The following is a 12,278-nucleotide window of genomic DNA, read 5'->3' on the forward strand; positions in this document are numbered from 1 at the left end:
ATGTAAAGTATAGTCTTCCAAACAAAGGTCGGGAAATGGCTGCTGCTGCTCGTTGAGAAGTGGCAATGTGTTGGATCAAGTCAATAAAACCAAAGCCAAAGTGAAAACAATTCAATACTAATGCACACAAGATTGTGAACAAGTACACCAAAACATAATATATATATATATATATAAATATTTATATACATATTTATATTACCTGTATTCCCACTCATTATCATACCAAAACACAAGCTTCACAAAATTGTCATTCAAAGAAAATTCCTACAAAGGCATCAACATAAGTTTTGATCAGTACAAGAGATTCAACAGCAGCCAGCTATCCTAGCATGGCAGGCAGTCATTGCCCGTTCGCGCCTGCTGCCACCTAGAAAATCAGTTGAAACCATAGAAGTCCCTTCAGTTTGCCTTCAGATTCCTCCCTGCAACAATAGTAATGCATAAAAACAACACTGGAAAAAGTAGTGCACAGTTTCAATCCCTTGTATGTTGCAATGCTCACTTGATAGCGGCCTTGATATCTTCACAAGTGTCCTTCTTCTCAAGCCTCACGCCTCACAGTGAGGTAAACGGCAAATGAAAGGAGACTGTTTTATCAGTGTTCCATATGCGAGGGTTGGATTTGATACCTTAGCGGCTCCAGTACTGCTCGGTATGATTTTGAAAGAAGCAGCTCTACCACCTCTCCAGTCCTTCCATGATGAACCATCAACAGTCTTTTGAGTTGCTGCATCAACACTCTGTCATAAGACCTTCAACAATACCAAATCTGTCATGAATAAGTAACCTATGCAGATAAAAGTTAAAGTCACTTTCTTTTTTGCCTTGAAAAGAAAATTATACAGTTCATATACAAGTACAGATAAGTTAGTCTTTGAGACTACCTTTGCTAAAGGAGCAAGATATTGAATCAAACATAGGAGCATTCTTACTAGGAGCAGAAATGATAACCTTTTTTGCGCCACCACCCTAAGAAGTCAATATGTGGAGTGATTTTGTATGAGGTTATGAACCATATATTGAAAAGACTTGATTATATATAACGTCGTTATATATATATATATATATAAAAAAAAAAGCCTTGTATGGTCTAGCTGCCGTTGATTTCAACAAAGAAAGCCTTGATGAACTCATGATTCTCCATTTCTTCACGAGATAAGTGGCATGGAAAAGGTAAAGTTCTTCAAAAAGGGAAAAAGAACAAGTTTTTATTTTCATTTTCCTTATTCTTATGGACTGGAGAAATAAAAAGTCAAAAGAAAGAAATGGTAAACAAATAATGTTTGTTAGCGATTAATGGGAAGAACTAATAAACAACTTAGCCAAGGATTTCTCTTTGACTGTAACCGCTTTTTTTTTTAATCTTCAAAAAGCCCAAAAAGATAAAGAAAGAAAATAATAAGTGCTCACAGATATAGCAAATATAATTGGTAAAGGCCAATTGACATTTTTCAATTCATTAGAACAGTAGTAGGCATACATTAGAATATACAAAATACATCTTTACAATGTTAACATAACAGAGTTTAAAATTATGCAAGCACTAATGCCATCTAAAACTCGTAGAGGAGTGTACTGACAATTAAGAGATGGACAAAAGTTTACAGTGTAAGGGAATGTGGTTTCAAGGTTAGAAAACTGGCATTTATCTCCAAGAAACCAACCAAGAAACATAAGGTGAAAATTGTAAAAAAAGAGCCTAATCCACAAGAAGTCTGACCCCTTGATACATTCCACCAGATTGAAGATCATCCAAGCAATCAATGCACCTGTAGCCACTTAATTCTCTTAAACCAGTCAACCCACGGCGAGTTAGGAAATCACGGAAATCATCCTCAGTATAAAACGATATTGCTTCGTCACGAACCACTCCACGGTTTGACTCATCGTAAAATTTAATAGTAATTCCTGCCATAACAAATCAGGAGAGGTTCATATATGTGTTCCAGTTCCATCATTCATGTTGTTAACAAAGCTTGTTGTTTTTCACCAGATTCTACCCCAGAAAGATAGAAGGTAAAGAAAAGAAACCTTCATCAAGATGCAGAGTATAATTTCCCAGAGGCATATCCCTATCAAGACTCCGGACCACCTGATCTTCATCCTCAAGCCAAAATGCACGCTTTGTTCTTATTCTGAATGCGGATTTGATTGCTTCCTTTATTGCCTCCGCACTTCCATCGATACCAATCCTTCTGCTATATTCTCCCAACTTGACTGTTATGATTCTTCCACAAAATGAAGGTGGATTCTCTGCTCCTGAAAACTCCATTAACAAGTTCAATGTGTATGTTATATTTAAATCCTCAAGCAAGAGAGACTCAAGAGAAGGCTAAAGTATCATCATTCAAGGGAGCAGGGGCTGATTGTTAACAGTTCAATTTATGTAATATAAAAAGAAGTTAACAAAGATTTAACCAATGGGCACTCAAAATTATTCCTTATTGAGCACTTCTTGTGCAACAACAACCTCTCTATTTTAACCAAAATTGTTTCTATGATGTAGCATGTTCCACAATATAATAAAAAAAAACAGATTCAACAGAATGCAGACATGACACTAACAAACTCCAATGACTATTAAATAAGATATCTCATCCATGATGGTGTATTTGAAATACCAAAACCAATATTTCAAGGGGGAAAAAACCAAAAGATCAAGTTGGACCGTCTTACCATTACCAGGGGCCTCTCTCCAATTCCAAGGTGGAACTCCACTGGCTACAACTGCATCAGCAGCGGTGATAGCAAGAGGATCACCTTCATGATCCAGCCGCCTTTCCAAATTGACTGCTGATCGGTCTGTAGCTGAAATGCGGCAGATATCGAATTCATTCCTAAATTATCTCTAAAGAATTCTCAGAAAAAGCTTAAAATGGTAACAAAGCGTATAACCAAACCACTTGTAGGTTACAAAAATCCAGAGAGAGTTACACCAAACACAACATGTCATTCTATAGAAAATGGAAATGAAATGAAATGAAATACCTCCAATTGGTCCAAAAGGTATGCTGGCATCCTCAAGACCTGTCAAAAACATTATTCATTCTCAAATAAGAACAAAACCCACAAAATTTCCAACACTTTACTGTGATTTCCACTGATTTAAAGTAGAAAACAAAACACTGTTTTTCTCACCCTTATCAGAGAAATGAATGAAGGAATCAACTTTCGGAGGAGGAGTGTGACTCTTGTAAGCAGCCGTAGAAACAGTGGTAGTAGAAGAACTGTTCTTGTTCCTATCCCTAAGCAGCTCCTCAAGATCCTCATAATACGACATCTTGGCCGACCTACTACCCACTTTGACTTGATGCCGAGCCTTCTTGAACTCCTTAAGCAAGTTCCTCCATTTATCCGTACACATAGTGGGGGAACGATCGAAACCCTTTTCCCTCATCTTAGCGGAGATCTGTTCCCACAAGTGCTTATTCGATTTCGAAGTATTGAAAAGCCCATCAACCTCTCTTCGAAACCCAATTAAGCTTCGAGTCTCTTCCTGGACCCAAGTCTCCGCTCTCTTCTTAGGGGCTTTAACCTCGTGCTCTTCTCCTCCGCTACTATTCTCCCCGAGAATCATCTGCTGCTGCTGCTGTTGCTGGAGTTGGAGCTGGTTCCTCGGGTGAGAAGGCAAGACACCATTGGTCACAACCTCCATCATCATATCCCTATCTGATTCTTCTTCTTCTCCACCGCCACCAACACCAACACCAACACCAACACTAACACCAACACCACCGCCACCGCCACCGCCACCTCCACCTCCACCTCCTTCCTTGTAGAAGTCAACCGAACGAGTCTTCTCCGAAGAGAGGTACATATCGAAAACTGATTGGTCTGGAGCCGTGGTTGTATCGGAAGAATTTACATGCGATTGTAGTGGATAACAAGCTTTGTCGTTGCAGAGAAAGAGAGAGCGTATAGTATAGAGAGTGTCTGCGAAGGAAATGGAATGGAGAAGAAAGAAAGAAGAATGAGACTTCGAAAGGACTATGGGGGGGAATGTTTGTGTGTGGCCGAGAAGAGAATGAGCCTTTAAAAATTGTCAATAGAATTTGAACACGTGTTTTTGGGTTTGGTTTAAATTTAATGATTGTTTTGTTTGTTTGTTTGTTTAAATTCAAATCCTCAACCATTCACTTTGTTGAAATTATATTATATGCCATTTTTGTATCTAAATTTATTTATTTATTCTCGTACCTACTCAAATTGGGGGTTCTATTTACCATATTTAATCCAAAAGAGTCAAAAGTTAACTTAGATAACAAACAAGAGTATAATAACTTCACTTAGTCATAAGTTGATTTTGATTATGATGATATGTTTGCCTAATAATTTGTACACTTTCTAATGAATATTCTTCTATAGCTGAAAACTTATTAATGCAAAGGAATTGGTTGGAAAGACAAGAATAAAAAGAAAAAAGAAATATCCATTTTTATTTTATTCTCTCATTAAAATGACTGCTTTTTCTACTACTTTGGCCCCAAAAAAAAAAATCCCATTTCTTTGTTTTAAATTACTCTCAACCAGACAGTAACTAATAAAGTATAATAAGCTGTTTAAACATCAGTGTTTACTAATTCATATATAGAGAAAAGGGAAAATACAAAATGCCAAAGCACAAAATTTGATCCCTTTTTGGTGAAGCTTTTATTCAACACTATCAATTACCATGTTAGATAACCCTTTATTCTCCATTATTTTATCTATAATCTTCTTCAATGCTGGAGCACCCATACCAAGCTTCTCCCCAATGAAGCATGATCTACCTTCTTCGGCTGCTTTGCATAGCTGGGGGTCTAATGGTACTTTCCCCAAAAATGGAACTCCCATTTCCGTACACATTCTCAAGGCACCACCACTGCTGCTATCAAAAACTTCACTCAAAGCTATCACATCTAACAATTCGGGAGCTTTCTCTTTCACATACTCTCTAGCCCACTCTGTGACATCTCTTTCCTCGCCCGTCGGTGTTACCCTCAGAAACTTGAAATCCATTAGTGGTTGGGACAAACCGCTCATGTTCTCGACAACCCCAAGAACTTCAATCCCAACTTTCTTGCAAAAGCTGACTTCTTTGCGTACGTCTATTAGGGAGACTTGCTGTGGAGTAGTGACTATGATTGCACCGTCTATTCCAGTGGCGTTGAGGTATTGGGTGATTGAAATGTGCTCGTCTGAGGTACCAGGAGGTGCATCGACCACCAGAAAATCGAGCTCGCCCCAGTAAACGTCCTTCAGAAATTGCTTGATGAGAGAATTTTTACGTGGGCCTCTCCATATAACAGCATCATCAGGATTAGGAAGCATGAAACCAATTGACATTACTCCAAGATTGGACTCGACATAAACAGGAGACCAGCCTAGGTTGCTCTGGTGGATTTCTTGACCTTCTAGGCCAAGCATCTTTGGGATGCTTGGACCACAAATATCAATGTCCAGAAGCCCCACTTGGAAGTCCATAGCTGCAAGAGCAAACGATAGTTGAGCAGAGAATGTGCTCTTGCCAACTCCACCCTTCCCTGATAAAACCAGTATTTTGTGCTTTACGGTGGCCATTCTTTCTGCAATTCCAACCAGGTCTGCAGATACATATCAACAAATCAGTAAAATAAAAAATCACATCAAAATTATGTTAGAACAACTTCAAGCACAAACATTAAGTAGCTCAAGTTAGCAGGGCACAACAATAGGCTTTCATGCTTCAAATTTGCACCAGCAACGGCAAACACCACAATTACTTTCATACATAACAGCATACCAAACATCTTTTCTCGGCCTTGAGCCATGGCATGGCCAGGTTAGACCAAATAGAAAATTATGAACCCCTTTACAGCTCAGCTATTAATTAACAATGTCGTGGATATATTTATCTGTACAACACCCACTATGTCGATGACTTAAGTGATAATAGAATCAATTAAGCAAATGGCACATATAAGAAGAATTAATAGCATGTTTGGTAGACATGAATGAACTTAAGAATAGAATCATGCACAAGTAATGCCCCAGGACCCCAAGCCAGTAAGTTTGACTAGGAATGCCTGCGACTGCATAATCATAAATAAGAACAGCCAGTAAATGAGTGTGAAAAGGTTACTAAGCGGGTTTTTTAATCTAAAGAAGTCCAGTCTCCATCAGGCAAGTTGATCAATCCATTGAAATAGCCATCTACAATTCCATTGTTTTGTTTAATTTGCTTTTTAAACAACTGAAACACTTTTCCAATGGAATAAGAATTCCATCATTTAGAGGAAACTTGAAACACTTTTCCATTCCTGAAGTTTCTTTAAAATAAAATAAAATTACTATCTTACTCTTCACATCTAACTTAACAAAGTAAATTAGGGATAATAAAAATTCTTATTCCACTAAATAATGGAATTAATTCCATTAGGAAACTATTTCACTTGTTTAAAAAACAAACCAAACAATAGAATTGTACTTGTGCAGGTATGGTTATTCCATTTCCAAAATCCACTCATGCCTGCCAAACGTGCTATAAAAATAAAACTTCGCTCCTAACCAAAAGAGAGTATGGATATTTTTGTAATATAATATTTTTTCCATTCTATTCTCATGATTTAAAGTAGTTCTGATTACAATGTTCATTCCAAGAATAAATCAAACTGAATATTATTCTCATTACTATTCTTATTCCATTTCATTGCTATTGCTATTCTCATTACCATACATCACTTGAGAATAGTAATTGAATAAAATAAGAATAGTAATGAGAATAATATTATGTTGTTTGCTGACGCTTTGGAATCAACACTAGAATCAAAATTATTTTGTTTGGTTAGATATAGGAATAGAATGGAATTAGTGTTGTATTGACAAAAAATCCCTACTTTTAGGGCTATACATTGGTTGGTTTGGCCGGGTTATAGCACATTTTAAGTAACTCAATGGAAATATTAGGTTGCAAACATCTAAATATAACACACCCAAATAAGAAAAAAAAAGTTTAATCAGCCCAATGATTTTGGGATTTTGGTTGGATTAAACCATTTAATCCGATCTTCAATATTTATTTTATTTTATTTAGTTTTCAAATAATCAAACCTAATAAACTAAAAAACTAAAAATATAGTATACATCTTTCAAGCTTAAAAATATTATATTCTAAATTCATTGTAAAAAATATAGGGTTTCATCCTTTTTATTTTTAAAAAAGATAATTTATGTAATATTATATAATATATATGTATAAAAAAAAATGGTTTATTCGGGTGAGTTGGATTAGATTGGGTGGTTTGAATTTTCGTTTATTCGGTTTGGTTTGGTGGGTTTTTCAGTTTGGACGATTTGCGAAAATTCTTGAACAACCATACTTTATAAACAATTTATTTAAAAAAAATAAAAGTAGAAGTGTGAGACTGTAGTTTCATTTTAAATTTTGATTTAATTTAGGAATGGAGAAAGGTTTCCAACAATGGAGGGTTGGAATGAGGTTTCCAATGAATAATGGAATTGTTATTCTTATTCCATTAATTATGATTCCATTGTTTTATTGACAAACCAAACAATGGAATGGCACTGTAGAAGAATTGTCATTCCATCCAACCCATGCTTCTATTACCATTTTAATTTTATTCTACTGAACCAAATGCCATCTAATAACCAATTAAAACACACATATCTATAAAATGTTCAACAAGGAGCCACAGAACAAAGTAAAACAATAAACTGAATTCATGTGCGCCTAAATCAAAGTAAAAAAGAAAAAAATACAAATAAGATAGAAAGAAACCTGGATCAGGGCCTTTGGGAGCAGTAGCGCAAACTTCTTGATTAGGACAGCCTTGGCAAGCATCAGATTTTCCAGCAGAGTCTGACTGAGTACCTGGGCAATCTGGATATCCCACAAATACATAAGTAGATAAAAATAGACAAAATATAAAACAAAAGGCAAGAGATCCCATATGTGGACGCTACTTCTTAACAATGGAAAAGAATGAAAGCTTACGTTCATTGGCGTTTTCTGGAACTTGACCGTTCTCCATGGCGGCCATTATTGCTATATTTTCTTCCTGTATCACCTAAAATCAAACAAACATTAACAAAGTCAGGTGCTTCCTAAGTGAAACAGAAAACTTTCCTGACATTCATATTTCATTTTTCTAAGCTTATTCCAAAATTTTCTACATAGTTTTTTTTTCTTTCTAATATCAATACTTAAATTTTCAAAAATAAAAAATACAAAATCTCATTTGTGGGAATTCAGTGGTTTAATAAAAAAGCAAACAAAAATCTTCAACCTTCTCAAATAATTTTAGCTCAAGTCATAAGCTTTATAAATCTTTTTAAAAACAGAAAGGAAAGCAAGCCTAATTTTCAGAAAATATTAATGGTATTATAAAACACCATAAGAAAATATTATTCCTCCCTAACTTCCTATTTTTTATTATCTTCTCTTTTCACACTCAACTCCTTGTACCATTAGTTTCTAGTTTCAGCGTTCAAAGAATATACTACACTGTGAACACTTAGAACAAAGTAATAGTCATGCCACGTGATTATTCCATTCAACACAAACCAAACAGCCAAACACAAGTTCAACAAAAATTAAGCCATACATACGCAACTTTGAGTTGAAAAATCAATCAATCAAATTTAACTGAAGAAAAGGATCTTTTTAAGCTTCTAAATGGTTACAAATGAAAAACAAACATACAATTTCTCATTTCCTGTATCTTAATTCTTAAACAAGACTAAAAGAGAAAAGTAAGAATCGAATAAACTCAATATGAAACACACAGTGACCACATGAAAGAACTGCCTTTAGAACTACCATATGTGATCATTACAAGATGCACGTGCATCAAAACCCGTATCAGGAGGCATCACAATCAATAGAGAATCTAACCAGACCAGATATCATGCTCATCAAAGGGAAAATATAAAAGATGCTGAAATGGAAATCAAGTCAGTGCTTACCCAGCAAAAACAGAAGAAGAAAAAACGCAGTTATTATACCTCTATTCAACCGGTGAAAGCTCTATGTTACAACTTCAATTTGCAGCTAGTTGTATGAGAATCCTGGAGAACAATTCAGAATGAGCCAAATAAGCAAATCATTAAATTACAAAAAATAGAAAGGCTTTTATTTATTTAAGAGAGTAATTAGCTCGTGCACAAATTCCAAACCCACAAATGAACATGCAATGGTGCAAATGCAGATGTAAAAACGCATATATTTGCACCAACAGGAAAGTGAGAGTGAGACAAAGAAAGAAAGAAATTCAAATAATTATGAATAATCAAAGTTGTAGCAAGGAAAGTCAAACGAAGGATAAGTTTTGTTCTTTGTTACAAATCTTTTTGTACCAGGAGAAACGTCTTAAAATTTGGCAATTGTATCATAGATTCTAAATTGTTGACCATGAAACACCAAATGGCAGAGCATGAACAATAGTAATGAGGGAAACTATCACGCTTTAAACAGCCTTAAGAGCGTTATGTATTTACATAACAAAACAAAAATAATGCTACTGATACCGAAATCAAATAATTGTTATATAATCACGAAAAAACTTCAGATGTGTGGATTATTTAGGATAAATTCAATCAGGTATTTCATCAAACAATATACATCCACAATCTACAAACTAAAATTTTCCTAAACATTCATTTCTTCCGATGAAAATATATCTATATCTATATCAAATAAAATACTAACATTATATATAAGTATAAGACCAAATAATGTGATAAATTTAATATATATATATATAAGACTCCAATCAAACCAGAACCAATTACTCCATTACTACTTTTCCTCCCAAAGATTATACCATTTACAAGAGTCAAGTACAAACTTTGCAATTTGATTCAAAATCCAAGCACAAACAGTCTTTATACACCAAAATCAAAGAAAAATTATAGTCAGAAAAAACAAAACTTACAAGCCCCGCCTTCTTCGACAGTGGTGTGGTCCAAGTAAGCGAGTTGACAGACCGTGAGCCCAGAGCGAGCGATGAACGATGAACTAGGGCGAAGATGGGAAACAACGGAAGGAGCTGTGAAAAAGGAGAGAAGAAAAGAAGCGTTATAAGGCGGTGGAATCGTTTATATAATAAAGTAAGTTATCCGGTTGTGTGTTTATATTGTCAACCTAGTTACAGTATCAAACTCTTTTAAATATTTTTTATTATTAAAAAACTATTGCATTAAATTATATTTTAATATATTAATTTTAAAATTACATAAATAAAATAGTGCTCTGCATGCACTTTTTTTAAACACAATTTCTCCTTTTAGAATTCATTAAATTAAGGGTTTATATTTATTGGACTGTGTATTTTGTCCAATTATTTGTTTGGACTTTGTATTTTGACAAATTACTTTTTGGACCTTATGTTCTATAAAATGATTAAAATAAAACCATAAACTCAATTTTGATGAAGAAAAAAAATTTGAATATAACAACATAGTTTTTAAGCAGAATGATTTTATTTTTGTTTTGAATTGTTAGTTTGGTAAATTATTTGTGATTTTAGTTGAGAAAACATTAACCAAAATCGAGTTTATGGTTCTATTTTAACCATTTTACAAAACATAGGGTCCAAAAAGTAATTTATCAAAACACAGGGTCCAAACAGATAATTTGACAAAACAGAGAGTTTAAAAAAGTATAAACCTTTGAATTAATCAAATCCATTGTTTTAGCAAAAGTGTGTTCAATTTTCATTTCATCATTATCCACTTGTCCAAACAAAACTTTCTTATTCATTCTTAATTTAGAAAATAACTTATCAAAATATTATTTAGAAGAAATTAAAAACCTTACCTTCTCCAAAAACATCTTTTGAATTAAAAAATTATAAAAAAAAACATTTTTTTAATTAAAATATTACATTTATAAAGTATTTCTTCTTGAACTATATATATTGGCATTAGTTAACTCCCCTTATATTCATCAAGAAAGCCTCTTTTACTTTTTCTTTTTTTACATTAATTTTCATCCTACTTTTTTTAATATATTCAACATTTTATTCATCAACAAATACAATATTTAAAGACTTAAGTTCTCCATATTATTATTTGAGTTTTTCTTTTATCTGTTATAAAAAATTTTCATATTTTTTTAGGGCAACTCTCTCTTTTTATTGGTTGTTTTTTTTTTTTTGCTATGTTTGGTAAGAATGAGGGGGAGTACGATGAATGAGGAGTTTAAGTAGAATGAAGATTATGATGGATGGAGAAGATAATAGCTTTCATTTATGTTATTTGGTATGAAAAATAAAGTTGGAAGGATGGAGAGGAGAATTATTATTCAAATTATCATATTATTTTTTGTAACATAAATATTTGTTACTTTTTTTAAATGATAATATTAGTATTTTGCATATTTTTGTTGTTTTTTTCTTGAATCCTTCCAAAAAAATGAGGATTAAATTTTAATAGTTAAAGGGGGATTGAATTTTAATAGTTAAGGAGATGGCTTCCTCCATCTCTCCTCTCCATTCATCTCTCCCTTTTACCAAAGAAGAGATTCTCCTTCTCCCTCCACTTCTCTCTACCAAACATAGTGTACAGCTATGTTTGGTAGGAAGGAGGGAGAGTAAGATGGATAAAAAGTTTAGGACGGAAAGAGATAATAGTTGCTCTCATTTATGTTATTTGGTATTAAAGGTAAAATTTGAAGGAAATTAATTATTAAAATTACCATTTTATATTTTTAATATAAATATTTATTATTTTTTAAAAAACCATATGTCATATACATAATATTTTTGTCTTTACCTTGAATCCCTCTATTCATTTTTGGAAGGAATGAATTTTGAAACTTTGAAGAGATCCTCTCTCCATCTTGCCAAACAAAAGGATTCAACCTTTCATTTCATTACTCTCCCTCCAACCCTCTCTCCTCCCTACCAAACATAGTGTTAGTTTTCTTCAATTTAATCCATTGAGATTAAATCAATTTTTTTAAATTAAAATTAAAAAAATATATATCTCCAATAAGATCCCGTTTAATAAAAAAAATCAAATTAAAACTAAAAGTTACTTCAATTATAATTAATCTACGACTATAAAATATTTAAATTATTACATTGCAACTTTTCTATAGTTAATTAATTTATGAGGTTTTGACAAAATCACCCATTTTTTAGAGCTTTTCTTTACTTTTAACTTAGTTTTGCCGGCCAAACAAACAAACTTAAACCCCGCATCCTTTAAGATTTGTAGGATTCGGAGGAGAACCAAATGGACATCCTTACCAATATGGCCCAAATATATATATATATATATATATATATATCATA

The 12,278-nt window shown here is 33.5% G+C and overlaps 2 protein-coding genes across 3 annotated transcripts; both read right to left on the minus strand.

The window, feature by feature from the left end:
- Positions 1 to 1,418: 1,418 nt before the first annotated feature.
- On the minus strand, positions 1,419 to 4,017 carry LOC133817132 (trihelix transcription factor GT-4-like). 2 transcript variants are annotated; one of them, XM_062249541.1, is made up of 5 exons: positions 3,142 to 4,017; positions 2,992 to 3,030; positions 2,680 to 2,805; positions 2,035 to 2,262; positions 1,419 to 1,911 (listed from the first exon to the last, which is right to left on the minus strand). In XM_062249541.1, the coding sequence occupies exons 1-5, from the start codon at positions 3,818 to 3,820 to the stop codon at positions 1,703 to 1,705; spliced, it is 1,281 nt and encodes a 426-aa protein (XP_062105525.1). In that variant the 5' UTR covers positions 3,821 to 4,017; the 3' UTR covers positions 1,419 to 1,702. The 2 variants fall into 2 exon arrangements, with proteins under 2 accessions (XP_062105525.1, XP_062105524.1); XM_062249540.1 differs by having other exon boundaries at positions 2,680 to 2,811; positions 3,142 to 4,015.
- A 462-nt stretch (positions 4,018 to 4,479) lies between these two features.
- Positions 4,480 to 10,080, minus strand: LOC133817133 (cytosolic Fe-S cluster assembly factor NBP35). The gene is made up of 5 exons (XM_062249542.1): positions 9,915 to 10,080; positions 8,986 to 9,048; positions 7,976 to 8,048; positions 7,760 to 7,861; positions 4,480 to 5,585 (listed from the first exon to the last, which is right to left on the minus strand). The coding sequence occupies exons 3-5, from the start codon at positions 8,019 to 8,021 to the stop codon at positions 4,654 to 4,656; spliced, it is 1,080 nt and encodes a 359-aa protein (XP_062105526.1). The 5' UTR covers positions 8,022 to 8,048; positions 8,986 to 9,048; positions 9,915 to 10,080; the 3' UTR covers positions 4,480 to 4,653.
- Positions 10,081 to 12,278: the final 2,198 nt, after the last annotated feature.

Source organism: Humulus lupulus, chromosome 2 (genome assembly GCF_963169125.1).
Source record: "Humulus lupulus chromosome 2, drHumLupu1.1, whole genome shotgun sequence".
Classification (NCBI taxonomy): Eukaryota; Viridiplantae; Streptophyta; class Magnoliopsida; order Rosales; family Cannabaceae; genus Humulus; species Humulus lupulus.

What these genes read in the sequence shown, in the direction of transcription:
- LOC133817132 (XM_062249540.1), bottom strand. Translation starts at nt 3,820, where the DNA reads ATGTACCTCTCTTCGGAGAAGACTCGTTCGGTTGACTTCTACAAGGAA. An exon ending in CATTCATTTCTCTGATAAGG is followed by an intron (nt 3,031 to 3,141) that starts GTGAGAAAAACA and finishes TGTTTTTGACAG; the next exon opens with GTCTTGAGGATGCCAGCATA. An exon ending in TACTCTGCATCTTGATGAAG is followed by an intron (nt 1,912 to 2,034) that starts GTTTCTTTTCTT and finishes TTGTTATGGCAG; the next exon opens with GAATTACTATTAAATTTTAC.
- LOC133817133 (XM_062249542.1), bottom strand. Translation starts at nt 8,021, where the DNA reads ATGGCCGCCATGGAGAACGGTCAAGTTCCAGAAAACGCCAATGAAC. An exon ending in TCCAGAAAACGCCAATGAAC is followed by an intron (nt 7,862 to 7,975) that starts GTAAGCTTTCAT and finishes TGGGATATCCAG; the next exon opens with ATTGCCCAGGTACTCAGTCA. An exon ending in TCCCAAAGGCCCTGATCCAG is followed by an intron (nt 5,586 to 7,759) that starts GTTTCTTTCTAT and finishes ATGTATCTGCAG; the next exon opens with ACCTGGTTGGAATTGCAGAA.